We start from the raw sequence: 27,834 nt of genomic DNA, 5'->3' as shown, positions 1-27,834 counted from the left end.
TCCTCTCCGCTTCCCGCCCCATTCTGGGAGAGGACTACTGGCTGTGCTCCAGGATAAACTTCCACCAAGGCGAGCAATAACATAAAGTCAAGGAGAAGGTCAGGGGAGCCCTTAAAAAGGCCTTCTTGCACCCTAAGGTGGGTGAAGCCACTCCACAGCTCTTTGTCCTGCCTGCTGCCACCCGGACACAATGTGGGTGCTCTTGGCTGTCTTTCTGCTCACCCTCGCCTATTTATTTTGGCCCAAGACCAAGCACTCTGGTGCCAAGTACCCCAGGAGCCTCCCATCCCTGCCCCTGGTGGGCAGCCTGCCGTTCCTCCCCAGACGTGGCCAGCAACACGAGAACTTCTTCAAGCTGCAGGAAAAATATGGCCCCATCTATTCCTTTCGTTTGGGTTCCAAGACTACTGTGATGATTGGACACCACCAGTTGGCCAGGGAGGTGCTTCTCAAGAAGGGCAAGGAATTCTCTGGGCGTCCCAAAGTGGTAAGTAATGCCTCTCATCCCTCCCCTCACCAGCCCCTGGGCACATTGAGCTCTTCAGCCAAGGCCATGCCTGCAATGCCCCTTCTAGTTCCAGCAACCTGTGATTCTTCCAATAACAGACTGGTGGGGTTATGGGTGCGGAGTGACCCCTCAGACCTCACCCAGCCTCTAAACTAGGCAGGAAGAATTAAAGGAAGACTTTATTTTCTGGCTTTTACTGGAGGTGGGACAGGGTGGGAGTGGTGGTTTGAGGGGTCAGGGAGCCCTTACAACATCATCTCTCCGAGCTGAAAAAGTGAAAGTGTGAGCCGCTCGGTCTTGACCGACTCTTTGTGACCCCATGGACTAGCCCACCACACTCCTTGCTCCAGCAAGCATACTAGGGTGGGTTGCCATTTCCCACTCTGGGCAATCTTCCTGACCCAGGAATCGAACCCAGGTCTCGTCCATTGCGGAAAAGTTCTTGACCATCTCAGCCACTTGGGAAGCCCAGGAGTCTAGCTCTCTGAGCCTGAAATCTGAGCTCTCATGATTCCCTGAAAGAGTGTATGTAAAGCATTTAGGCCAGTGCTGGAAGTTCTCAATAACTAGCCTTGATGAACAGAGTTCACATGGAAAACGGGTTAGTGATTCCTGTCCTCCACAAAGAGTTGTGAGGAGGAAGTACCCTGATTCTTGGAGGGCTGGGATCACTATTTTCCTGGAGCTTCCTGGATCTGCTCCAGCCCTGGGGAGCTGACCTATGCAAGCACTTTCAGGGAGGACGCTGAAGATTCAACCTGTCGAGCTTCCTGTTTGCTCCTGGGGGCAGAAGGCAGTGGGAGCTAGTCATCTAGCAACAAGCCGGCCTCTGACACGGCACCGGGCTGCAGGGTACTCCCCAGAGCGTCCTGGGCAAGGCCCCCTGGCTGCTTATCTTTGATCAGACCAAGGCTTGACTCTTCTTTGCTTGGGCCAGTCGGCCTGGTCTGTGGGCCAACTACCCTCTCCCATCTCTGCTGGGCTGGTCTCTCCAGGGCAAAGAGGAAGGAGGCGGCTAGTCTGATGGGGCCTGCAGATCCGGGGATAGAAGAGGGGAGGTCTGGGGGGACCTGTATAGTTTTGGGGGTCCTCTGGGCAGAAGCAGCTTGGCCCAAGTCCAGGCTGGTTGACAAGACATGTGCCTCTCCAGATGTGGCCCTGTAGAGGGCACACGGCTGGCAATGGAAGGGAGAACTAAAAGGGGGCTCAGCTGCTGTGCCTTTAGCAGCCCCCATCCCCAGAGGACCCAGGGAAGGGCAGGGGCCTGGTGTGTCCTCAGTCTCTGCTCCTACAAGTTTAGAGAGTCCATCCCATCACAGCTGCCTCACCCTGTCATTGATCTGAACAATCTAATTCAGGGTTCTTTCTTTCGCCTTACTCTGTCTCTCTGTTGGAGCTGGGAGTGTCAGGCCATAGGTTCTGTCCTACCAAGGCCTTGCAGTCAGGGTGGAGTGAAGCAGGGAGCTCTACAAGGAGGCTGATGACAGGTACCAGCCTCTTTGCCCTCGGTGAGGGCAGGTGGATGGTGCCTGAGTCCTTTGTCCTATGTCCTTTCCTGCTTTCCAAAGGCCACTCTAGACATCCTGTCAGACAACCAAAAGGGCATTGCCTTTGCCGACCATGGTGCCCACTGGCAGCTGCATCGGAAGCTGGTACTGAATGCCTTTGCCCTGTTCAAGGATGGCAACCTGAAGTTAGAGAAGATCAGTGAGTGCCTGGCTGGCCCTGGGCTGAAGGAGCCTGCAGAGGGTTGGGGAAGGGGAGGGGTCTGGGTACCTCCATTCCATGTTTTCTTGGCTACCACTGCCATCTACTGGACATCTGCTGTCTTAGATTCAGATGGAACTGGTCGAGATGGGGGTGAAGGGATGGCTCAATTCCTCCCTCACACCCCCGTCTCTGCTCAGTTAATCAGGAAGCCAACGTGCTGTGTGATTTCCTGGCTACCCAGCATGGACAGTCCATAGATCTGTCCGAGCCTCTCTCTCTGGCGGTCACCAACATAATCAGCTTTATCTGCTTCAACTTCTCCTTCAAGAATGAGGATCCTGCCCTGAAGGCCATACAAAATGTCAATGATGGCATCCTGGAGGTTCTGAGCAAGGAAGTTCTGTTAGACATATTCCCTGCGCTGAAGGTGAGGATAGGGCCAGGCCCTATGGGCAGACCTCAGCACACCCTGACAGTATCCCCAGTTCTTTCCTCTTACAGTTCACTCCAGACCCGCATTTTTTCCTGACTACCTCAATTACTGTGACCTCTGCCTCCTCTGACTCTTCAAAATCTTGCTGCTTCTCTACAGAAATAGGTTTAGCTTTTACGCTGTGCACTGTGATACTCATGGTAATGGTGGTGGTGGGGTTTAGTCACTCAGTCGTGTCTGACTCTTGCGACCCCACGAACTGTTACCCACCCGACTCCGCTGTCCATGGGATTTCCCAGGCAAGAACACTGGAGTGGGTTGCCACTTCCTTCTACAGGGCACCTTCCCAACCTAGGGATTGAACCCACGTCTCCTGCATTGCAGGCAGAGGCTTTGCCCGCTGAGCAACTGGGAAATGCCATGTGCCAGTACCAAAGCTCCACATTCATTAATCACGCATTCCTTTTGGAAGTGGGCTTTATTATCCCCATGCAGATGAAAATACAGGCTTCAAAAAGTTAAGGAACTTAATCACGCCTTGAGACTCATGTCTGTGTTACTACTGAGTAAAGACTCAGTCATTGCTAGATGTTTGATTGAAGGGGGAAGGGGAAGTGGAGGTGACTCCTTTCTCCCTTGTTTGGAATTGTCCTGGTTGTCACTGATGCTCCCATTCCGGGTCCCTATCCTGCTTTCCATTCTGGCTGAAGGTTGGGGTCAGAGTGGGAACACACCAGGGACGGCCAGGGAGAATCTAACATTTCTACTTTGCAGATTTTCCCCAGCAAAGCCATGGAAAAGATGAAGGGTTGTGTTGAGACGCGAAATGAATTGCTGAATGAAATCCTTGAAAAATGTCAGGTAGGTGATGAAGCAGAAGAGATGACGAGTTAGGTGGAAAGTGGCAGGAGAGCAGGGTAGGGTCCGTTTTGGACAGTGTAGCAGCTCCAGCACCTAGCAGAGAGCCTGCCATATAGTAGGTGCTCAATAAAACCTGACTTAACTAATAAATAGGAGTAGAGAAGTGAGGAACTGAAGAGGACGCTGAAGGGTCCCGTCCACCCCGCAGATTTAAAGAGGGCCCAGTGTTTTCTCCACTTCCACAAGTTCATGGGTCCTGACGAGCCTCCCTCCTCCACTCCCTCATTTCCAAGTGGGAGAAGCCTTTGTGTCTACAGTCTGGGTGAGAGTATGGCAGGGGTTGCAGATGGGGCTCCTTCCTCTTCATCGTCTCCCAATCTCACCCAACCAGGAGAACTTCACCAGCGACTCCATCACTAACTTGCTGCACATACTGATGCAAGCCAAGGTGAATGCAGACAATAACAACGCTGGCCCAGACCAGGATTCAAAGCTGCTTTCAAACAGACACATGCTCGCTACCATAGCGGACATCTTCGGGGCTGGTGTGGAGACCACCACCTCTGTGATAAAGTGGATCGTGGCCTACCTGCTACACCATCCTTCGGTGAGTTTCTCTCCACCCGAGCCTTCCCAAGCACTCCTGACCCCAGGCACTCTCACTTCTGCTCCAGAGAAAGGGAGAGTCAGTACCTCGGGATTTCTTTGCAGGATGCCTGGGCTGAAGCACCCTTTGCCCAAGCAGTGGTTGGCTCTCGTCCTTCGGTGGAGCTGCCCCATCTTCTGCAAGCAAAGCCGGGGTTGTAGAGCCACCACTGGGAAGGGTCTTGCCCTTTTGGATGTGACAGTAGGATTCTTCTAAGCCCTTGCTTCTCCTGGGCTGATACACCCTGGTAACATCCACCCTGTTCTGGCCCTCAGTTGAAGAAGAGGATCCAGGATAGCATTGACCAGAATATAGGTTTCAATCGCACCCCAACCATCAGTGACCGGAACCGCCTTGTCCTGCTGGAGGCGACCATCCGAGAGGTGCTCCGAATCCGGCCTGTGGCCCCTATGCTGATCCCCCACAAGGCTATCATTGACTCCAGGTGTGCCTTTCCTCCCAGGAACATCCAACCCACCTGCGCCCTCCCCCAGCATCTGACTCTTCCAGCTGGCTGGTCCACCTACAGTCAACCACTGACAACCGATCATCCTACCCATGACCCTACTGACCAGTGTGTCTTCTACCCACTGACACTCACTCACGCATCGACCTGACCTCCCTCAGAAGCTGCCTGCCGCCTGGGAGACATGTGCTCCTACCCAATCCAAAAGCTGCGACACACACACACACACACGCACACACATTCATGCACACACGCAGCAGCTCAATATGCACACCCACAGGCCCTAACAGACACACAAGTGTTGATCCCAAGTGCTAGTCAGGAAGAGAGGGCTGGATTCACATTCCATCTGGCAGAAGCTGGGGAGAAGATGCAGGAGTGGGCATGAGGGAGTGGCATGAGGGAGCAAAGGACTCTTTTCCCCAGGGTAGGGACCACGGAGACTTGGGGCAGAGCAGGTGGGGAAGGACAATACTCCAGACCCTCTTTTCCTCTCCCTCTCTGGCGCAGCATTGGCGACCTTACCATTGACAAGGGCACAGACGTTGTGGTCAACCTGTGGGCACTGCATCACAATGAGAAGGAGTGGCAGCAGCCTGACCTGTTCATGCCCGGTGAGTCCCTGTTCTGTCCTGCCCCCTGGCCACACAGCCCCCTCTGTGCCCACCTCTCCAGCATTGCTTCCCTTCTGCCAAGCTTCCTACTAGAAGACTCCTGACTCCCACTACATGGACCTGTTGACACCCCTAGCCTACCCGACACTTACCCAGATTCTTCACAGCTGGGTTTCCCACTCTCCTTCCACCAACTGCAAGGCTCCTCTTCTAAGAAGGCCCATAGGCATATGTCTCCTGTGAAGTCAGCCCCCTCTCCTGTTGGATGGTGCCATTTTCATCTGTTTAATACACCTTTTCATCCTTTCTGAATATTCCATCTTCTCTGTGAGATTAAGGGCTACCTGAGAGCAGGGCATTTCTCTCTCCTAAGATTGCCACCCCCCGCCCCAAATAAGGCTGTCCACCTTCCCAGACTGGGGCTCCCCAGGCAGGGCTTTCTTTCCCCCTACTCCTCTACTGACCCTGGCCTGGCCCCTGGCTGATGGCTCCTCGTGTCTGCAGAGCGCTTCTTGGACCCCACGGGTACGCAACTCATCTCGCCATCATTAAGCTACTTGCCCTTTGGAGCCGGACCCCGCTCCTGTGTAGGTGAGATGCTAGCCCGCCAGGAGCTCTTCCTCTTCATGTCCCGGCTGCTGCAGAGGTTCAACCTGGAGATCCCGGATGATGGGAAGCTGCCCTCTCTGGAGGGCAATCCCAGTCTCGTCTTGCAGATCAAACCTTTCAAGGTGAAGATCGAGGTGCGCCAGGCCTGGAAGGAAGCCCAGGCTGAGGGTAGCACCTCATGACTCCACCCTATGTGACCCCCACCCCACACAATTAGAGGAGCTCCCCCACCCTCTCCCTCCATTCCTTCTTCCTCCCCGCCCCCTCTGCTTTCTTTCCCAGCCTGCAGCCCTGGCAGTGATGTGCATAAAACAGTTTCTTTCTCCAAAGGTCCTTGAGCAGCTCATTCATTTGTTCACTCATTTCTTTCAACAAGTATTTTATTGAACACCTACTACGTGCCGCTCACTCACTGTCCTTGGACCTCATGCTCCTTGGCCTCATGAAATTTAAAATTCTAATGAGGGCTGACAAATGAATATTCCAGAGACTCATAAGTGCTTTGGAGTCAATTATACTGGGTGCTGATGATGTGCGGGGAATGAAAGGCTGGGGGAGCATGAAGACTGGGGGGAGGTGCCCCCTGCTGAGAAAGCAGCAGGGAAGAGGCTCAGAACACTGGATTAACCTGCCAGTCTTTCACCTCTGGACACTTAACGAGGAAAAAAAGTTCTCCCTTGAGGTATCCTGGCAATCCCTCATCACTGGCTTCTTCTGCCATAGAATAAATGCACTGAGAAGTATGCCATCTTCAGCAAAAGTAAGTAAAGTCGCTCAGTCATGTCCGACTCTTTGCAACCCCATGGACTGTAGCCTACCAGGCTCCTCCCTCCATGGGATTCTCCAGGCAAGAATACTGGAGTGGGTTGCCATTGCCTTCTCCAGGGGATCTTCCCAACCCAGGGATCAAACCCGGGTCTCCTGCACTCCAGGCAGACGCTTTAACCTCTGAGCCACCAGGGAAGCATGGTGCAAAGCTGAGGGACAAAATAGCAGGGAGCATGTGACAAAGCAAGCGGCACTCAGAGAGCAGGAAGGCAGTTCTACTATAGTGTCTGCACAGCTGGCCAGGAGGGCAAGTCCTTTCCTTCTGTATTAGCTGGATCATTGCCCCTCCTGTTTGAAGGCAGGGATTGCAAACTGCTGGCCCATGGGCCCACTACTGAGTTCTATGTCCACGTGGTACCTTCGTTTTACAATTAAAAAAAAAAATGAAAATAACTGTCAACATCTTAAAATGAAAAGGATTCATACAGAAATTCTGATTTTCAGCTTCTGAAAATCCCAGGGCCATATTAGATAAGGTCACAAACGCACATGGCCTCTAGCTCCACCTCAGCCTCCCCAAAACCCCTACTGTCCAAAAACCCCATCTGCTTGACTCAAGCATGTCACTGCCTAGTCCCTGTGGGCAACTGATGAGCTCCTCCTGCTCTCAAGTTCAGTAATACCCCATTCATCCTCTCACTCTGAGGTTAAGGCCTGCTCAGAGGCCCAAATATGAATGGCAGACATCTGAACTCTCTAGACCGAGGCTCCAGCTACATCTTACATGTGCCACGCAAAACAGCTACCTAGACAAAAAGGAGGGTCCCTCTTCTCTGACTGAGGAGAAGATCTCTAGCCAGTCAGGAAAACCTCCAGCCACAGCACTCAGGAAATGAGACAGAGAACCAAGTTCTGCCTGGTGCCTGTGTTTATCAAGCATCTGGCTGGGCGTTTTTATCCAAGTTACATATTCCTCTCTTTGTACAGGAAACCAGGAAACTGAGATTCAGAGTGATCACACAGCTAGAACAAGTTTTCTAGATCTAAAGCCTGAATTTTAGTGGGAAAAAAACCTGAATGATTAGCAGTTATCCTAAACTTTCATGCTGGATGCTGACAGGCACAAAAATGACAGATAAGACATGGACTTTGCCTTTGAGGAACTTTGTAATTAGTAAACTGTTAGGGTAAAAAAAAAAAAAGCTTCTGTTTGAGTTCTTATTGCTGAAAATCTTCCTAAAATATTCAGGTTCATTTTGTGCCTCAAATACAGTCTAATCGACAGAATTCATTCCTTTTATTTTTCCCTCCAATAATGTGGCAAAACCTCAGGGTCATAATTTGAAGCAATGATGGTTATATACACAACACACACATATATCTAGTCAGTTTATATAATACACAGTTTTACAGGTCTCAAAAGTTTTTCAACAGTCAGCCTCGCCTTTGAGCCTGCCAGCCAGCACCCAACAAGAGATCAGAAGTGCTACCACCCTTATCTTACAAAGGAGGAACTGACACCTACCCTAAGGCTGCAGATGACAGAATTGAGACTGTCAAAACTCGGATCTTCTGACTTTCCGTTCAGTATTCTTTCCACGACTGGGCTCTAGCTCATCAAAGTCATTGCTTTACCTTGAACATGGCTCCTGATGAAATCAAATAATCACTTTGCCCAAAAAGAGGTGCAGGTTTCAAGGGGATATGAAATATTGAAGGTACATGTTAACTTGTTGCTGATGTACTTTGAGAAAGATTCACTACAGTTTCACTGGACAGTGAAGGACACGTGGGGTCTCAGAGCCCTTCTTCACTTTAAGCAAAATTCTAAATTTAACCTCGTTTTTTCGTCAGTAGTTCCACCCCACTGCACCAGGCTTTTGTTGGGGGCAAAAGAAATATTAATAAAAATGAGACTTACCAGTCGTGAGCCTGACTGTCTAGAGACCAGTGCTCAGTCACTCACTCACATCTGACTCTTTGCGGCCCTATGGACTGTAGCCTGCGGCTCTCTGTCCATGGGATTCTCCAGGCAAGAATATTGGAGTAGGTTACCATGCCCTCCTCCACTAGAGACCAGTACCAGAGATTTATTGCCAGTAGAAAGTTCAAGGAAACCACTGGCTTCTACCTCAACAAAGGGTTACATTAAAAATGTTACCCCTGAGTGAACAGATACAAGACTTCTTAAAATCTTCAGACTCCAGAGGCTTTCCTCAAAAGGTTGAATAAACTTAAAGAACTTTCTGAATTTTAAGACCTGACATCTAAAGATTAAAAGAGACATCAGATGATTTAGAAGAAGGGGAATTTAGTATCCCCTTTTCTGTTATCAACGATAGATTATAATGCAGGTCAAGAAGCAATAGTTAGAACTGGGCATGGAACAATGGACTGGCTCAAAATTGGGAAAGGAGTACATCCAGGTTGAATATTGTCACCCAGCTTATTTAACTTCTAAGCAGAGTACATCATGCGAAATGCCCTCCCAGATGAAGCGCAAGCTGGAAGCACAAGTGCTGGGAGAAATACCAACAACCTCAGATATACAGATGACACCACCCAAATGGCAGAAAAGTGAAGAGGAACTAAAGAGTCTCTTATTGAAGGTGAAAGAGGAGAATGAAAAAGCTGGCTTAAAACTCAACATTCAAAAAACGAAGATCATGGCATCCAGTCCCACTCCTTCATGACAAACAGTTGGGGAAACAATGGAAACAGGGAGATTTTATTTTCTTGAGCTCCAAAATCACTGTGAATGGTGACTGCAGCCATGAAATTAAAAGACGCTTGCTCCTTGGAAGAAAAGCAATGACAAACCTGGACACCGTATTAAAAAGCAGAGACATCACTTTGCTTACAAAGGTCCATATAGTCAAAGCTATGGTTTTTCCAGTAGTCATGTATGGATATGAGAGCTGGACAATAAAAAAGCTCAGTGCCAATGAACTGATGCCTTCGAACTGTGTTGTTGGAGGAGACTCTTGAGAATCTCTTGGACTGCAAGGAGATCCAACTAGTCAATCCTAAGGAAATCAATCCTGAATATTCATCAGAAGGACTGATGCTGAAGCTGAAGCTCCAATACTTTGGCCACATGATGGGAAGAGCCGACTCATTGGAAAAGACCCTGATGCTGGGAAAGACTGAAGGCAGGAGGAGAAGGGGATGACAGAGGATGAGTCGGTTGGATGGCATCACCGACTCAATGGAGAGAGACGGAGTCAATGGACAGAGTTTGAGCAAACTCCAGGAGAGGGTGAAGGACAGGGAAGCCTGCAGAGCTGCAGTTCATGGGTTCATATAGTGTCAGACACAACTGAGCGACTGAACAACAACAAGGGCCACAGCAACAGGCATCCAGCTTGAAATATGGGTTGTTATTAAAATAACTGTAGCTTAATTGTTCTTTAGGGCTCCCCAGGAGGCTCAATGGTAAAGAATCTGCCTGTCAAGTGGGAGATGCAGGTTCCATCCCTGGGTTGGGAAGATCTGGAGAAGGAATGGCAGCCCATCCCAGAACTCCTGACTGGAAAGTCACATGGACAGAGGAGACTGGGGGGTTATAGTTAGTGGGATCACAACATTGGACATGACTGAGTGACTAAACAACCCTTGTTCTTTAAGCTGTATAAAGTTATTGATATTTGGGCAATTCTGAGATTCTACCCTTCTGGGGGTGGTTGTTTAGATTTTTCAGAGATAAAATGTCAGTTCTAAAGGGGTTTGATCTTATCTACTGGCCATAAAAAGTGAGCTCTAAACCTGTCCTTGAGAAGGCACAGTTTCTGCTGATTGGGGCAACCAAGATGATAAGATTCTAAACTTCCGGGCAGATAATGCATATTGCTTAGAAAGCAGCAGGAAAAAGTACCCCTGTTTCTTTCCTCTTTATTAAAACACCTCAGCTCACCCGCCCTGAAGCCTGTGGCTTGTGACTGCCTCCTGAGCAGAGTGCCATGCACTATGCAGTGGTAGTTTTCCGCCCATCCTGTCTCCACCTTGGCTCATCAGCCCTTGGTACCCGCAGGATCAATCCCAGACAAGCCAAACCCACAGATGCAGAACCTACGTGTGCTGAAAGCCAAGTGTACACAGTTATTTTACATGGAGGACTTGAGCAGCCTAAGAGATTGGTTACCTGCAGGGCTTGTGGAACCAAACTCTTGTGAACACTGAGGGACAACTGTACTGACATTTGGAGTCAGATAATTCAGCGACGACAGAGGAAGAGATGCTTGGATGGCATCACTGATGCAATGGACATGAGTTTGGGAGGGCTCTGGGAGTTGGTGTTGAACAGGGAGGCCTGGTGTGCTGCAGCTCATGGGGTCGCAAAGAGTCGGACACGACTGAGCAACTGAACTGAACTAAACTGAATTCTTTGCTGCCGCAACCCTCCTGTGCATCATAGATGTTCAGCAGCAATCCTGGCCACTATTCACTAGATGCCAGTATCAACACCCCACTCCACCCCTGGCTACTTGTTGCGACAATCAACAACGTCCGAACACTGCTAAAAGTCCCCTGGGGAGAGGGGCAAATTGCCCTTAGTTTAGAACCACCATTCCAGCCAAACTGAACCACACAACTCAGTGCAGAATCGTGTTTCATCCAGTCTTTGTCACCTGATTGTCCTTTGGGTTCCCCAACCACTCTGTAAATTCCCTAAGAGAAGGATGAGGTCAATCTCACAAGTGCACCTATTCAGCAAAGGATTAGACACGCAAAAACCTTCAGAAAATACTCATCTTTGTGACTTGATGATGAAGTATCCCCATGGGCTGTTCCTCTCCCATGTTCCCCATGCCTCTAAGCTACGCTGTACAAGCAGCAGCGTGAAGGGATCCTCCAAGGATTAGGCCAGGGCTGAGGCGACATAATTTCTCATGATGACTTGAGACCGACCCACAGCTCCCTGGGCTCACAGTGACCCAGAGCAATCTGAGCCTGGTTCATCAACCCAGAATCTTACTTCCAAGGCAAGGAAATGATTACATGTTCATATTTGCCTATTTTTGTTGGCAGCCCATCCCAGCCTATCTGAAGCTTCCTCATCACAGTCCAGAACCACATCCCAGAACCACACTCTAAAGAGTGGGAGGTCATAGGTATTCACACCACTGCCTGGGGGGTGACCCAAGGATTTCCAAACCCTTGAAGAAAACCATAGGATAGGCTGTGCAATAATTGAAACCAAGAATGAGATCATGCATCACAGTTCAGTACAAACTCCTGAGAACATGTGTGTTAACCAAGAGACCAAACAATAAAGAATACTCTGAATCCCTTGATGCAATGCCCGAGGGAACCAATGTCTTCTATGCACCTCAGTCCCAGCAAACAATTCACCACTTGCAAAAAAAGAAGTCACTGTGTCACACTCCAGCTGCTGGTCTTCAAAGCCTGTCTCCCTCTCTCCTGAGATGTGTATTTTCTGCCACTGTCCCTCCTATCTCTTTCGATTAAAAGAACAAGAGAGGTCAAGCAAGTGACTTCAGATTGAATCTCCATTTTCGGCAACAGATGCCTCTCCTGAGGTAGGTCCAGGTTCAAGTCCAGTTGAGCCCTTCCCAGAGGAGCAATGGCTACAGAGCAAGCACAGAAATGGCTAAACCAGGTCAAATTTGCAGGGCGTTTCAACTCACTGTCAACAACAAACAGATCAACAAACAGAATCAAGATTAGTGTCAAGGATAAACTGTCACCCAGGCGTTAGGGAGTCAGGGCAGGGGAAGGAATTTTATAGCACAGTTTGGTTTTTATTCCCAAGTAGCCACATATTACTCTCTTCCTAGACTAAAATTTACCTCTTCAAGGAAAAGGGGAGAGGGGTGGATCAAACTCCTGGGATATTATGGAGGAAGTGAACGTTTTCTTTGGCCCCATTCTGGATAAAAGTTTCAAAATCAGCAGATACAGTCTTCCTTTCCACTGAGTTACTGTCCAGTCTGCTGGTTTCTCTTTGCTTTGATAACAGCAATGTGATGAAAAACAAGCACATTCCTCTAAAAAAGCCGCTTCTTGCAACAGAGACGGTCGTTGGGGGGAGTGGGGTGTGCTTTAAAAAAGTCACCTGAAAGGCTTGGATGAGAACCACCCTTTCTGTTAGGTGACAGCAGGGAAGTGAGGTGTTCTATGGAGCTCTCGCTTGGAGTATTCACAGATTCTTACAAATCGGTTCCAATACGAATTTCAGCTTCCACCTCTGGTAGTACAAACAAGTGCTACCCTGGTGTCTGCTGCATTATAAAAAGCCAGTTACCTTCCAGCAGGGTCTCGCTTACTATGTGCTAAACCTGGTATCAAGGATAAAAAGCCCACACAGGAGGGTAATGGTGACTGGGAAACTCAATCCTAGACGAGGAAGACGGCCGTGGGGAGGCAGTCTGACAGCAGATTTGCTGCAGAAACTCCCGCTATGACATGCAAGAGCAGGACAACACTGAGGACGTCTGCCTCCAGAGTTGCCACCGCTGCACCAGAGCTCTGTGATCTCCAAGAGTTAACTTCTTAGTTTCAGTTGCGTCATAGGAGAAAGGAGATAAGAACTCCTACCTCATGGGTGGCTGTCATGATGAAATAATCCAAGTATCACGTCCGGCAGTGTAGGGGTTAAATTAGAAGTGAGCAAATTCCCTCAGCCTCTCCCTGGGCATGCCCTCCCCACTTGCGGCTCCCTCACAGCACTTTCAGTGTTGTCCTGGGAGTCCCGAGGATTTCTGACTGTGTCCAGGGAGTAACTAGGCTTCAACACTCTGGCTACTCTGTCATATTCAGCATCAGGCCACGCAAGGGCCTAACACAGAACATCGCTGTGGTCTAGTGGTTAAGAATCCACCTGCCAGTGCAGGAGACATGGGTTTGATCCCTGTTCCAGGAAGGTCTCACATGATGCGGGGCAGCTAAGTCCCTGCACCACAACTATTGAGCCTGTGCTCTAGAAAGCCACGCACCACAGCGAAGAGTAGCCCCTGCTCGGCCCCACTGGAGAAAGCCCGCGCAGCAACCAAGACCCAGTGCAGCTAATAAACAAATAAATCTTCAAAAAAAAAAGAAAAACAAGTAAACGGCCCCTGTGCCTCTACCCCATACATTCCAACCTGGGAAGGGCACATTGCCCGAAAGAGCCCCAGACCCACCACAGCTTCACTGGAGATGACTTATTTCAGTACCAGGGATCATCACACTTCATCAATGAGGACATCTCAGGGGATAATGTTCCTAGAGAAAGGCAACATTCGAGGTACAGAACATAAATTATAAGTCTTGATGGATCCAGGCTGCATTCTAGCAATTAGAACTTGCACTGGTCCTTCCACACACCTACTGTGCCACAACAGAGACCACCGGACTGTGGAAAGGACCACCTGCAAAAGCCACCTTTCCACCCGTGAACCGTGCCACTCCGCTCCTAATGTCACTCGCCGCCACCTGCGTAAAGTTCCATCATCTGTGAGCTCGTTCTATGCCCCCTACCTGTGAGGACGGAGATAAAGTTTCTACCCCTTTGTATCCACAACATGCTTTGAGTAGAACAGGCGCTCAATACTTTTCAGGTAGAGATGTTGGTCACAAGAATTTCCAGCATTATACAATCAATACCTTCTGAATTAAACATGAAATAGAATTCCTTCAAATCAGCAGACCAAGATCATTCTGTTGTAATCTTGTTCTTTGAAAATCAGTAATCCATCTGCTAGGTATACAGGATAGATTCCCTCTTAACCAGAAAACTCATTTTCTGATCTTGCCAGAGAAGGAAGGGATGGCATGCTCCACTACATGTTATACCTAAAATGTGCCATGTGGTGCCACAGTCCCCAAGTACAGCAGGTGATTCTCTTCAGAACTTCAGCCCCAGTAAGCACAAAACCACTATTCTCTAGTCAACCCTGTAGCTTCCAGGGGTTGTCTTAGCTGTCCTTTAACTGGAGGAACTAACACAGCCTAAGGCTTCCCTGGTGGCTCAGTGGTAAAGAATCTGCTTGCCATGCAGGAGACATGGGTTCAATCCCTGGGTTGGGAAGATCCCCTGCAGAAGGCAATGGCTACCCACTCCAGTGTTCTCACCTGGGAAATCCCATGGATAGAGGAGCCTAGTGGGCTACAGTCCATTAGGGCTGCAAGAGTCAGAGGTGCAGGATAAAACTTGGCAACTAAACAACAACAAGGCCTAGCTGCCCTTTACAGACAATGAAGTCATGCCACACTCGTTATTAGATTGAGGCCCCTCATGCTTTCCTTCCTTCTCTGTGTCACAAAGGACACCAATACTTGCTGAAGCAAGGGCCTTGTCTTATCTCAGGCATACCTAACACCAAGACTCATAGATGACAGTTTCTCATCTGCAGGAGAAAACAAAAACAACACTCCCAACCTGATCTGTCTGGAATGCTCCTTCCCAGCTCATATGTCTGGTAAACTCCTACTCATCCTTCGAGACTCAGGTCAAGTATCACTTCTCACGAAAGCCTTCCATGCCCATCCCACTCCCCAAGCCTGATGCTTTCCTACCCTCGGCTGTCCTAGTCCCTGGGGATCCTCTGTTTCAGGCTTAGCACACTGTCTTATAATTATATCCAAGCTACTAAAGTGCAGGGAAGGGGGTGAGGGGTGTGAGCCAAGTTGAGGCGGAATCTCTCGAAGTGTGGCCAGATATTACCAGGTCTGAACCACCTGGGGAACTTAACAGAAATGATTCTGGGCCCTGGACCCACACCTACTGAATCTATATTCTAATCACTCCACTTCTAGGTGATTTTTATGCATTTGAGAACTACTGCACTAGAGTGACCCCTCCAGTGTTCTCGACTGGAGAATCCCAGGGACGGGGGACCCTGGTGGTTGCTGTCTATGGGGTCGCACAGAGTCGGACACGACTGAAGCGACTTAGCAGCAGCATATATATATATATATATATATATATATATATATATAAAATGTATGACAAAGACTAACAGCATATCTGTTTTGTGTCATTTTCTTAAAAACAGAATTATCACCAAATAAGTTTTAGAAGGCTGGCTTTTACAATAGCTCCAATAAAGATTACAGCTTCACTGTCAGACACAGAAATACTGAAAATATACAAAATTATGTTACCAAAGATACCCAGGGTTTTCACAGGCAAGGTTTGAATCACAGAAGGCTGGGGCAGAAAGGGCCTCAGGAGGTCCTCAAGTCCAGCCCTCTACCAGGAACCCATTCAGAAACAAGAACGTAGATTCACCCCTGCTGTGCAGCCTCTGAGATACTCCCCCCAACCAACCCAGTCCTTCACGCCACGCCACCCAGTGCTGTATCCTCTCACTCAACTGTGCGGAGGTTACTGGATGTGAGCATGGATTATAGTAATTACTATAGTACGGATTACAGTAAGCAATGGCCTCCCAAGTCGCAGTCAACAATGTCCAAATTCCAGGGCAAGAACTCCTGCCATTATAGCTTCCACCTCTGTCTAGAAACCCGTCCTCTAGCTTCTAGTTTCCTTACGTTTTTACTAAATGCCTATTCTCAGTTAGCCAAAGTGCTAGTGTTTTAAATACATTCTTCTGTTAAATTCTCCCAATAACTCTTTCAGTTCAGTTCAGTTCAGTCGCTCAGTCATGTCCGACTCTTTGCGACCCCATGAATTGCAGCATGCCAGGCCTCCCTGTCCATCACCAACTCCCAGAGTTCACTCAGATTCGCATCCATCAAGTCAGTGATGCCATCCAGCCATTTCATCCTCAGTCTTCCCCTTCTCCTCCTGCCCCCAATCCCTCCAAGCATCAAAGTCTTTTCCAGTGAGTCAACTCTTCACATGAGGTGGCCAAAGTACTGGAGTTTCAGCTTTAGCATCATTCCTTCCAAAGAAATCCCAGGGTTGATCTCCTTCAGAATGGACTTGTTGGATCTCCTTGCAGTCCAAGGGATTCTCAAGAGTCTTCTCCAACACCACAGTTCAAAACCATCAATTCTTCGGTGCTCAGCCTTCTTCACAGTCCAACTCTCACATCCATACATGACCACAGGAAAAACCATAGCCTTGACTAGACGTACCTTAGTCGGCAAAGTAATATCTCTGCTTTTGAATATGCTATCTAGGTTGGTCATAACTTTTCTTCCAAGGAGTAAGCGTCTTTTAATTTCATGGCTGCAATCACCATCTGCAGAGATTTTGGAGCCCAAAAAAATAAAGTCTGACACTGTTTCCACTGTTTCTCCATCTATTTCCCATGGAGTGATGGGACCAGATGCCATGATCTTCGTTTTCTGAATGTTGAGCTTTAAGCCAACTTTTTCACTCTCCTCTTTCACTTTCATCAAGAGGCTTTTTAGTTCCTCTTCACTTTCTGCCATAAGGGTGGTGTCATCTGCATATCTGAGGTTATTGATATCTCTCCCGGCAATTTTGATTCCAGTCCAAGCATTTCTCATGATGTACTCTGCATAGAAGTTAAATAAGCAGGGTGACAATATACAGCCTTGATGTGCTCCTTTTCCTGTTTGGAACCAGTCTGTTGTTCCGTGTCCAGGGGGGCGACCGGGAGGAGCCACCTAACGTCCAAGGAGTGGTGGCTGTGCGGGGGCAGGAGGGCCTAGAGGAGCTATCCCACGTTGAAGGTCAGGAAGGGTGGCGGGAGGAGATACCCCTCATCCAAGGTAAGGAGCAGCGACTGTGCTTTGCTGGAGCAGACGTGAAGAGATACCCCACGCCCAAGGTAAGAGAAACCCAAGTAAGATGGTAGGTGTTGCAAGAGGGCATCAGAGGGCAGACACACTGAAAGCATACTCACAGAAAACTAGTCAATCTAATCACACTAGGACCACAGCCTTGTCTAACTCAATGAAACTAAGCAATGCCTGCAGGGCAACCCAAGACGGGGGGGTCATGGTGTAGAGGTCTGACAGAATGTGGTCCACTGGAGAAAGGAATGGCAAGCCACTTCAGTATTCTTGCCTTGAGAACCCCATGAACAGTATGAAAAGGCAAAATTATAGGATACTGAAAGAGGGACTCCCCAGGTCAGTAGGTGCCCAATATGCTACTGGAGGTCAGTGGAGAAATAACTCCAGAAAGAATGAAGGGATGGAGCCAAAAACTCTTCCAGTAGGTTCTATTATTTTTAAGACCAGGTTCAGAGCAGTTATGCAGCCTCTGAGATCCTGCGGGGGAGCCAAGATACAGAGGCAGGTCTTCTGGCTCCCCAGTCCCACTCTTTCCACTGTACCAGGCAGTTTCCAGCTGCTATTCCCCACCTGCTGACATAGCATGAGATGCTTCCTATTTCCAACACTGCTCAAAATCCTAGCCAGGGCTTACTCTGCCCACAAGTCAAAAGGACAGCCTTTCCTGAGGGACAGAGGTGCTCCAGTAGGGTCCCCACTCTCTCTGTCTATCTCTGCATCTAAGGAACCCTGAACAGTAACAAAAGCGATACTAGAACATGGGGAGCTTTTCAGAAAAGCTTACTTTTAGAAGAATTTCAGGCCACCCAAGGGACACTCTAGCCCTTCTAAGCGTGCGGTTAAACCAGCAGTCCCTAGAAGCATATATATTTCTTTTGTAAGACTTCTGGTTTGATCACATCTGTGGCTTTTTCTCACCCAGGAACAGGCAGCAGAAGGGTGTCTGTCTGTCCCACCCCCGCTTACAGCCACTGCTGATTACAGCTACACATTCCGATACAGACATGCCTCTCGATACAGACATGCCTCTCAGACCAAAGAGGGGGTGGGGGTGGCCTGAGCTCAGAAGCCCTGGAACAAATAGTTGGCAACAGCTGTGTTCTCAGAAGACCGCAGTTGGTCGCTACTGTTTTCTCATTCCACACTAGGTTCCCGGCTATAATTCAAGTGCCCCTACTTCAAACGGCAGCTCGCAAAGTAATCAAGTCCCTGCCACAGGGGTCTGCTGGCTTGGAAAATTCCATCAGGAAGACCAGAATGTGGTCAGTCCCACCCCCACCCCTCTGAGACATTCAGGACGTCCCTCGGACCCACAGCCCTGACCACAGGCTTAAAAGGAGAAAGTCTCTAAAAGGAGCCCTTCTCTTTAAAAGAAGGTCCCCCACCCCAACTCAGAATCTCTTCAGAAGCAGAGAACTGTGAAGAAATCTCTGCTAACTAACCCAATCAAAATGGAGAAGGGATAAAAGGAGTTTTGATCAGGAATCCTGCTCTGCCTCTCCCCCTCCTGGCCTCACCCTTCAACGCTTTGGCAATGGTTTTACGGTGTCTAATGAAAAATCAGAACAGATAATCCAGCAAGATCTCAGGGATACAGGAGGGTTAAGAACCCAGCAGTCAGGGGAGTAAGGAGCAACTAGATAGCAGGAAGAAAAGCCTGGAAAATTCTGTAAGGGAGCTGGCCTGCTGTAACTGCAAGACATTTTCTAAAAAGCTCCCTCCACCCAAAGCAGTAGTGCGATAAGTAAGCTCCCACCCTCTTCCCTTTCCCAATCCCGGGACCACCCATTCCATTACCTGTCTAAGACCAAAAGGAAAGGCATCCTGCAAGAGCATCATGCACACTAACGCTGGGAACGAAGGGCTTTTTATTTTTTTTTAATTTTTTTTTATTTTAAAATCTTTAATTCTTACATGTGTTCCCAAACATGAACCCCCCTCCCACCTCCCTCCCCATAACATCTCTGTGGGTCATCCCCATTTTAAAAGTTAAGGTCTTAGAAGCCAATAGTTAAAGAATTGATTAATAAATAAATAAACATTAAACTTAAAAAGAAAAAGAAGTATATGCCACTGTTATTCCCATTATAGAGGAAGAAACTGAAACTTAAAACAGGTAAGTAACCATAAAGTTACTATCTGACCCAGCGATTCCACTTCTAGGTATTTACCACCCCCAAAATTGAAAACAGGGACCCAAGTAGATACTATGTTCATGCTGTGGACACGTACACCCATGTCCATAGCAGCGTTATTCACAGTACCCAAAAGTGGAAACAACCTATGTGTCCATTAACTGATGAATGAACAAACAAAAGAACAGAATGTTCAGTCACAAAAGAACAGAATGTTGTTCAGTCACAAAAAGGTTATGAAAACAGTTTTGGAAGTAGACAGTGGTGATGGCTGTACAACACTGTGAAGCATATTCAATGCTACTGATCTGTACACTCAAATGGTAAACTTCATGCTAAACCTTTTAAGTCATATAGCTAGAGAGCGGTTAAGCTAGAATTTGAGCCTAAACCCATATGACAATAGGGGCCCTGCTCTAATGCAAGGGTTTCACTCCCCCTGGCAAAAGCAGCAAACTAGGAATAAAGAGAACTGCTTCAAGCCATCATTATCTGTGTGCCTTTATATAAGCTTGACCCTGGGAGGCCTCACTTTCCTCAGCTGATAAAATAGGATAGCTGTCTGTTGTTTATGATTTCGTAACACAGAGAGTCCCGAGCCGTGATTCCTGACCCAGATATCATTTGCTTCTGGCCCACTCTGGAGACGTTGATGGACAGGGAGCAAGGGTTTGCCCTGGTGTGGAGCCAGCTCTTGAAAGCAGCCTTCTCTCCCTTCCCCATTCTGGAAGACAACTCCTGGCTGTGCTGCAGGATAAACTTCCACCAAGGCGAGCAATAACATAAAGTCAAGGAGAAGGTCAGGGGAGCCCTTAAAAAGGCCTTCTTGCACCCTAAGGTGGGTGAAGCCACTCCACAGCTCTTTGTCCTGCCTGCTGCCACCCGGACACAATGTGGGTGCTCTTGGCTGTCTTTCTGCTCACCCTCGCCTATTTATTTTGGCCCAAGACCAAGCACTCTGGTGCCAAGTACCCCAGGAGCCTCCCATCCCTGCCCCTGGTGGGCAGCCTGCCGTTCCTCCCCAGACGTGGCCAGCAACACGAGAACTTCTTCAAGCTGCAGGAAAAATATGGCCCCATCTATTCCTTTCGTTTGGGTTCCAAGACTACTGTGATGATTGGACACCACCAGTTGGCCAGGGAGGTGCTTCTCAAGAAGGGCAAGGAATTCTCTGGGCGTCCCAAAGTGGTAAGTAATGCCTCTCATCCCTCCCCTCACCAGCCCCTGAGCATGTCGAGCTCTTCAGCCAAGGCCATGCCTGCAATGCCCCTTCTAGTTCCAGCAACCTGTGATTCTTCCAGTAACAAGACTGGTGGGGTTATGGGTGCGGAGTGACCCCTCAGACCTCACCCAGCCTCTAAACTAGGCAGGAAGAATTAAAGGAAGACTTTATTTTCTGGCTTTTTCTGGAGATGGGACAGGGTGGGGGTAGTGGTTTGAGGGGGTCAGGGAAAAAGCTGAAAAAGTGAAAGTGTGAGCCGCTCGGTCTTGACCGACTCTTTGTGACCCCATGGACTAGCCCACCACACTCCTCGCTCCAGGCAAGCATACTAGGGTGGGTTGCCATTTCCCACTCTGGGCAATCCTCCTGACCCAGGAATCGAACCCAGGTCTCGTCCATTGTGGAAAAGTTCTTGACCATCTCAGCCACTTGGGAAGCCCAGGAGTCTAGCTCTCTGAGCCTGAAATCTGAGCTCTCATGATTCCCTGAAAGAGTGTATGTAAAGCATTTAGGCCAGTGCTGGAAGTTCTCAATAACTAGCCTTGATGAACAGAGTTCACATGGAAAACGGGTTAGTGATTCCTGTCCTCCACAAAGAGTTGTGAGGAGGAAGTACCCTGATTCTTGGAGGGCTGGGATCACTATTTTCCTGGAGCTTCCTGGAGCTGCTCCAGCCCTGGGGAGCTGACCTATGCAAGCACTTTCAGGGAGGACGCTGAAGATTCAACCTGTCGAGCTTCCTGTTTGCTCCTGGGGGCAGAAGGCAGTGGGAGCTAGTCATCTAGCAACACTGCCGGCCTCTGACACAGCACCTGGCTGCAGGGTACTCCCCTGAATGTCCTGGGCAAGGCCCCCTGGCTGCTTATCTTTGATCAGACCAAGGCTTGACTCTTCTTTGCTTGGGCCAGTCGGCCTGGTCTGTGGGCCAACTACCCTCTCCCATCTCTGCAGGGCTTCTCTCCAGGGCAAAGAGGAAGGAGGCGGCTAGTCTGATGGGGCCTGCAGATCCGGGGATAGAAGAGGGCAGGTCTGGGGGGACCTGTATAGTTTTGGGGGTCCTCTGGGCAGAAGCAGCTTGGCCCAAGTCCCGGCCGGGTGGACAAGACATGTGCCTCTCCCGATGTGGCCCTGTAGTGGGCACACGGCTGGCAAGGGAAGTGTCACGCGCGTGTATGTTCCTCGGTTCTCTGTCTCGTCCCAACAAAGATTTGGCGGGATGGACATTAAAGCCCTTGGCGCGTCACAGCTCTCGGGTCTTGGACAAACCGTGTTATAGCTCTTAGGCAAATCAGTGTTACAGCTCTATTTTATTTAGAAGATAGCAGGAGAATCCATCCTCAAAGTGTGAGGGCATGCCAACCCAAAGACTTGAAGAGAAGAGAGTGGAGGGGTGCATGGGGGAGGGAGAGAGGGAGGGAGAGGGAGAGAGAAAGAGTGCACGCACACGGGAGAGAAAGAGAGAGAGTGCTCTGGCTCTTCCTTTTATATGTTTTTTTCCTCCACCTGGGCCTGCCCCAGGCAAATTGGGCTTAGCAGGAGTGCTGTCTGTTCTACCTGAAGTCTTCACTCTGGTCCTCGGACCTACCTTTGCCCTTCCTTGTTTTTTAGCCACCACCATTTTGGACTCCTTTTCCCTATTCTACCTACCTAACAGAAGGGAGAACTAAAGGGGGCTCAGCTGCTGTGCCTTTAGCAGCCCCCATCCCCAGAGGACCCAGGGAAGGGCAGGGGCCTGGTGTGTCCTCAGTCTCTGCTCCTACAAGTTTAGAGAGTCCATCCCATCACAGCTGCCTCACCCTGTCATTGATCTGAACAATCTAATTCAGGGTTCTTTCTTTCGCCTTACTCTGTCTCTCTGTTGGAGCTGGGAGTGTCAGGCCATAGGTTCTGTCCTACCAAGGCCTTGCAGTCAGGGTGGAGTGAAGCAGGGAGCTCTACAAGGAGGCTGATGACAGGTACCAGCCTCTTTGCCCTCGGTGAGGGCAGGTGGATGGTGCCTGAGTCCTTTGTCCTATGTCCTTTCCTGCTTTCCAAAGGCCACTCTAGACATCCTGTCAGACAACCAAAAGGGCATTGCCTTTGCCGACCATGGTGCCCACTGGCAGCTGCATCGGAAGCTGGTACTGAATGCCTTTGCCCTGTTCAAGGATGGCAACCTGAAGTTAGAGAAGATCAGTGAGTGCCTGGCTGGCCCTGGGCTGAAGGAGCCTGCAGAGGGTTGGGGAAGGGGAGGGGTCTGGGTACCTCCATTCCATGTTTTCTTGGCTACCACTGCCATCTACTGGACATCTGCTGTCTTAGATTCAGATGGAACTGGTCGAGATGGGGGTGAAGGGATGGCTCAATTCCTCCCTCACACCCCCGTCTCTGCTCAGTTAATCAGGAAGCCAACGTGCTGTGTGATTTCCTGGCTACCCAGCATGGACAGTCCATAGATCTGTCCGAGCCTCTCTCTCTGGCGGTCACCAACATAATCAGCTTTATCTGCTTCAACTTCTCCTTCAAGAATGAGGATCCTGCCCTGAAGGCCATACAAAATGTCAATGATGGCATCCTGGAGGTTCTGAGCAAGGAAGTTCTGTTAGACATATTCCCTGCGCTGAAGGTGAGGATAGGGCCAGGCCCTATGGGCAGACCTCAGCACACCCTGACAGTATCCCCAGTTCTTTCCTCTTACAGTTCACTCCAGACCCGCATTTTTTCCTGACTACCTCAATTACTGTGACCTCTGCCTCCTCTGACTCTTCAAAATCTTGCTGCTTCTCTACAGAAATAGGTTTAGCTTTTATGCTGTGCACTGTGATACTCATGGTAATGGTGGTGGTGGGGTTTAGTCACTCAGTCGTGTCTGACTCTTGCGACCCCACGAACTGTTACCCACCCGACTCCGCTGTCCATGGGATTTCCCAGGCAAGAACACTGGAGTGGGTTGCCACTTCCTTCTACAGGGCACCTTCCCAACCTAGGGATTGAACCCACGTCTCCTGCATTGCAGGCAGAGACTTTACCCGCTGAGCAACTGGGAAATGCCATGTGCCAGTACCAAAGCTCCACATTCATTAATCACGCATTCCTTTTGGAAGTGGGCTTTATTATCCCCATGCAGATGAAAATACAGGCTTCAAAAAGTTAAGGAACTTAATCACGCCTTGAGACTCATGTCTGTGTTACTACTGAGTAAAGACTCAGTCATTGCTAGATGTTTGATTGAAGGGGGAAGGGGAAGTGGAGGTGACTCCTTTCTCCCTTGTTTGGAATTGTCCTGGTTGTCACTGATGCTCCCATTCCGGGTCCCTATCCTGCTTTCCATTCTGGCTGAAGGTTGGGGTCAGAGTGGGAACTCACCAGGGACGGCCAGGGAGAATCTAACATTTCTACTTTGCAGATTTTCCCCAGCAAAGCCATGGAAAAGATGAAGGGTTGTGTTGAGACGCGAAATGAATTGCTGAATGAAATCCTTGAAAAATGTCAGGTAGGTGATGAAGCAGAAGAGATGACGAGTTAGGTGGAAAGTGGCAGGAGAGCAGGGTAGGGTCCGTTTTGGACAGTGTAGCAGCTCCAGCACCTAGCAGAGAGCCTGCCATATAGTAGGTGCTCAATAAAACCTGACTTAACTAATAAATAGGAGTAGAGAAGTGAGGAACTGAAGAGGACGCTGAAGGGTCCCGTCCACCCCGCAGATTTAAAGAGGGCCCAGTGTTTTCTCCACTTCCACAAGTTCATGGGTCCTGACCAGCCTCCCTCCTCCACTCCCTCATTTCCAAGTGGGAGAAGCCTTTGTGTCTACAGTCTGGGTGAGAGTATGGCAGGGGTTGCAGATGGGGCTCCTTCCTCTTCATCGTCTCCCAATCTCACCCAACCAGGAGAACTTCACCAGCGACTCCATCACTAACTTGCTGCACATACTGATGCAAGCCAAGGTGAATGCAGACAATAACAACGCTGGCCCAGACCAGGATTCAAAGCTGCTTTCAAACAGACACATGCTCGCTACCATAGCGGACATCTTCGGGGCTGGTGTGGAGACCACCACCTCTGTGATAAAGTGGATCGTGGCCTACCTGCTACACCATCCTTCGGTGAGTTTCTCTCCACCCGAGCCTTCCCAAGCACTCCTGACCCCAGGCACTCTCACTTCTGCTCCAGAGAAAGGGAGAGTCAGTACCTCGGGATTTCTTTGCAGGATGCCTGGGCTGAAGCACCCTTTGCCCAAGCAGTGGTTGGCTCTCGTCCTTCGGTGGAGCTGCCCCATCTTCTGCAAGCAAAGCCGGGGTTGTAGAGCCACCACTGGGAAGGGTCTTGCCCTTTTGGATGTGACAGTAGGATTCTTCTAAGCCCTTGCTTCTCCTGGGCTGATACACCCTGGTAACATCCACCCTGTTCTGGCCCTCAGTTGAAGAAGAGGATCCAGGATAGCATTGACCAGAATATAGGTTTCAATCGCACCCCAACCATCAGTGACCGGAACCGCCTTGTCCTGCTGGAGGCGACCATCCGAGAGGTGCTCCGAATCCGGCCTGTGGCCCCTATGCTGATCCCCCACAAGGCTATCATTGACTCCAGGTGTGCCTTTCCTCCCAGGAACATCCAACCCACCTGCGCCCTCCCCCAGCATCTGACTCTTCCAGCTGGCTGGTCCACCTACAGTCAACCACTGACAACCGATCATCCTACCCATGACCCTACTGACCAGTGTGTCTTCTACCCACTGACACTCACTCACGCATCGACCTGACCTCCCTCAGAAGCTGCCTGCCGCCTGGGAGACATGTGCTCCTACCCAATCCAAAAGCTGCGACACACACACACACACACGCACACACATTCATGCACACACGCAGCAGCTCAATATGCACACCCACAGGCCCTAACAGACACACAAGTGTTGATCCCAAGTGCTAGTCAGGAAGAGAGGGCTGGATTCACATTCCATCTGGCAGAAGCTGGGGAGAAGATGCAGGAGTGGGCATGAGGGAGTGGCATGAGGGAGCAAAGGACTCTTTTCCCCAGGGTAGGGACCACGGAGACTTGGGGCAGAGCAGGTGGGGAAGGACAATACTCCAGACCCTCTTTTCCTCTCCCTCTCTGGCGCAGCATTGGCGACCTTACCATTGACAAGGGCACAGACGTTGTGGTCAACCTGTGGGCACTGCATCACAATGAGAAGGAGTGGCAGCAGCCTGACCTGTTCATGCCCGGTGAGTCCCTGTTCTGTCCTGCCCCCTGGCCACACAGCCCCCTCTGTGCCCACCTCTCCAGCATTGCTTCCCTTCTGCCAAGCTTCCTACTAGAAGACTCCTGACTCCCACTACATGGACCTGTTGACACCCCTAGCCTACCCGACACTTACCCAGATTCTTCACAGCTGGGTTTCCCACTCTCCTTCCACCAACTGCAAGGCTCCTCTTCTAAGAAGGCCCATAGGCATATGTCTCCTGTGAAGTCAGCCCCCTCTCCTGTTGGATGGTGCCATTTTCATCTGTTTAATACACCTTTTCATCCTTTCTGAATATTCCATCTTCTCTGTGAGATTAAGGGCTACCTGAGAGCAGGGCATTTCTCTCTCCTAAGATTGCCACCCCCCCCCCCCAAATAAGGCTGTCCACCTTCCCAGACTGGGGCTCCCCAGGCAGGGCTTTCTTTCCCCCTACTCCTCTACTGACCCTGGCCTGGCCCCTGGCTGATGGCTCCTCGTGTCTGCAGAGCGCTTCTTGGACCCCACGGGTACGCAACTCATCTCGCCATCATTAAGCTACTTGCCCTTTGGAGCCGGACCCCGCTCCTGTGTAGGTGAGATGCTAGCCCGCCAGGAGCTCTTCCTCTTCATGTCCCGGCTGCTGCAGAGGTTCAACCTGGAGATCCCGGATGATGGGAAGCTGCCCTCTCTGGAGGGCAATCCCAGTCTCGTCTTGCAGATCAAACCTTTCAAGGTGAAGATCGAGGTGCGCCAGGCCTGGAAGGAAGCCCAGGCTGAGGGTAGCACCTCATGACTCCACCCTATGTGACCCCCACCCCACACAATTAGAGGAGCTCCCCCACCCTCTCCCACCATTCCTTCTTCCTCCCCGCCCCCTCTGCTTTCTTTCCCAGCCTGCAGCCCTGGCAGTGATGTGCATAAAACAGTTTCTTTCTCCAAAGGTCCTTGAGCAGCTCATTCATTTGTTCACTCATTTCTTTCAACAAGTATTTTATTGAACACCTACTACGTGCCGCTCACTCACTGTCTTTGGACCCTCAGGCTACTTGGCTTCATGAAACTTAAAATTCTAATGAGGGCTGACAAATGAACATTCCAGAGACTCATAAGTGCTTTGGAGTCAATTTGGAGTCAATTATATTCAGTGCTGATGATGTAAGGGGAATGGCCGAGGTGGTGAAGGCTGCTGTGAATGAAACGGTGAGGGAGGCATGAAGACTGGGGGGAGGAGCCCCCTGCTGAGGGAGCAACAGGGAAGAGGTTCTCAAGGTAGGAGAGGCCACGCCGCAGTCTACAGCCTCTGCTCGGGCCAATGAGGGGAGGAATGGTCCCTGATGAAGTCAGACTGCAGGCAGGGCCAGGTCCCATGGAATGTTTCTAAGTGGGAGGAAGGAGTTTCAGTTTCTAGTCCAGATATGAGAGGAAGTCATAGGAGGGTTTATACATTTAGGTGGAAATATCTGGTTCATATTTTAAAAAAATCATCCAAGTGGAAACTGGTCTGCAGAGATGAGAGTGGGGCTGGGGGAGGAGGTTGTGCTGGTCCCTGAGAGCAAAACGATGGTGGCTTACACCCTGGGGATGGCAGTGGAGATGGCAAGTAGTGGGATTGAGTTTACACTTTGAAAGTAGAGCAGCAGGTCATGTTGGCTTTGATCCAGTGATTGCTGTGTGTACCTCAAAGGTTTGTCTTTGGGAGAGGTGTCTGTAATCCACAAACTCAACCCAGCACTACCCCTCCCTCTTGTCTTGTTCCCCAGACTGGCAGGTCTCCTTTGCCTTCTTCTCTACTGGAGTAACCACGACCAGGGAAGGGCTTCCACAGCAGTCTTCTGCTGAAGCACCGAGGCTCTGTCCCCACTCCCCACCCCCAAACCCCAGGACGTCTGTAAACGCCTTACTAGAAAACAGAACTTTCTTCAAACCTTCAAACCAGCATCTTTAAACCTTGGCCGCTCGCCAGTCTGCAAGCAAACGATGTCCTGAGATGC

General features: G+C 49.8%; 1 protein-coding gene across 4 annotated transcripts; it reads left to right on the top strand.

Annotated features, from left to right (window-relative positions):
- On the top strand, positions 1–26,796 carry LOC128067746 (steroid 17-alpha-hydroxylase/17,20 lyase). Of its 4 annotated transcripts, XM_052660801.1 has the most exons (9): positions 14–137; positions 248–487; positions 22,683–22,821; positions 23,022–23,251; positions 24,032–24,118; positions 24,510–24,725; positions 25,040–25,209; positions 25,741–25,844; positions 26,350–26,795. In XM_052660801.1, exons 2-9 carry the CDS (start codon positions 413–415, stop codon positions 26,634–26,636), a joined length of 1,308 nt encoding a protein of 435 aa, XP_052516761.1. In that variant the 5' UTR covers positions 14–137; positions 248–412; the 3' UTR covers positions 26,637–26,795. The 4 variants fall into 4 exon arrangements, with proteins under 4 accessions (XP_052516760.1, XP_052516758.1, XP_052516761.1 ...); XM_052660800.1 differs by having other exon boundaries at positions 1–487; XM_052660798.1 differs by lacking the exons at positions 22,683–22,821; positions 23,022–23,251; positions 24,032–24,118; ... (2 more) ...; positions 25,741–25,844; positions 26,350–26,795 and adding exons at positions 2,077–2,215; positions 2,416–2,645; positions 3,426–3,512; ... (2 more) ...; positions 5,135–5,238; positions 5,743–6,190 and having other exon boundaries at positions 2–487.
- The last annotated feature ends 1,038 nt before the right edge of the window (positions 26,797–27,834 follow it).

This window comes from Budorcas taxicolor, chromosome 23, assembly GCF_023091745.1.
Source record: "Budorcas taxicolor isolate Tak-1 chromosome 23, Takin1.1, whole genome shotgun sequence".
In the NCBI taxonomy this organism is placed as follows: Eukaryota; Metazoa; Chordata; class Mammalia; order Artiodactyla; family Bovidae; genus Budorcas; species Budorcas taxicolor.
This window is presented reverse-complemented; position numbering and strand designations above follow the sequence as displayed.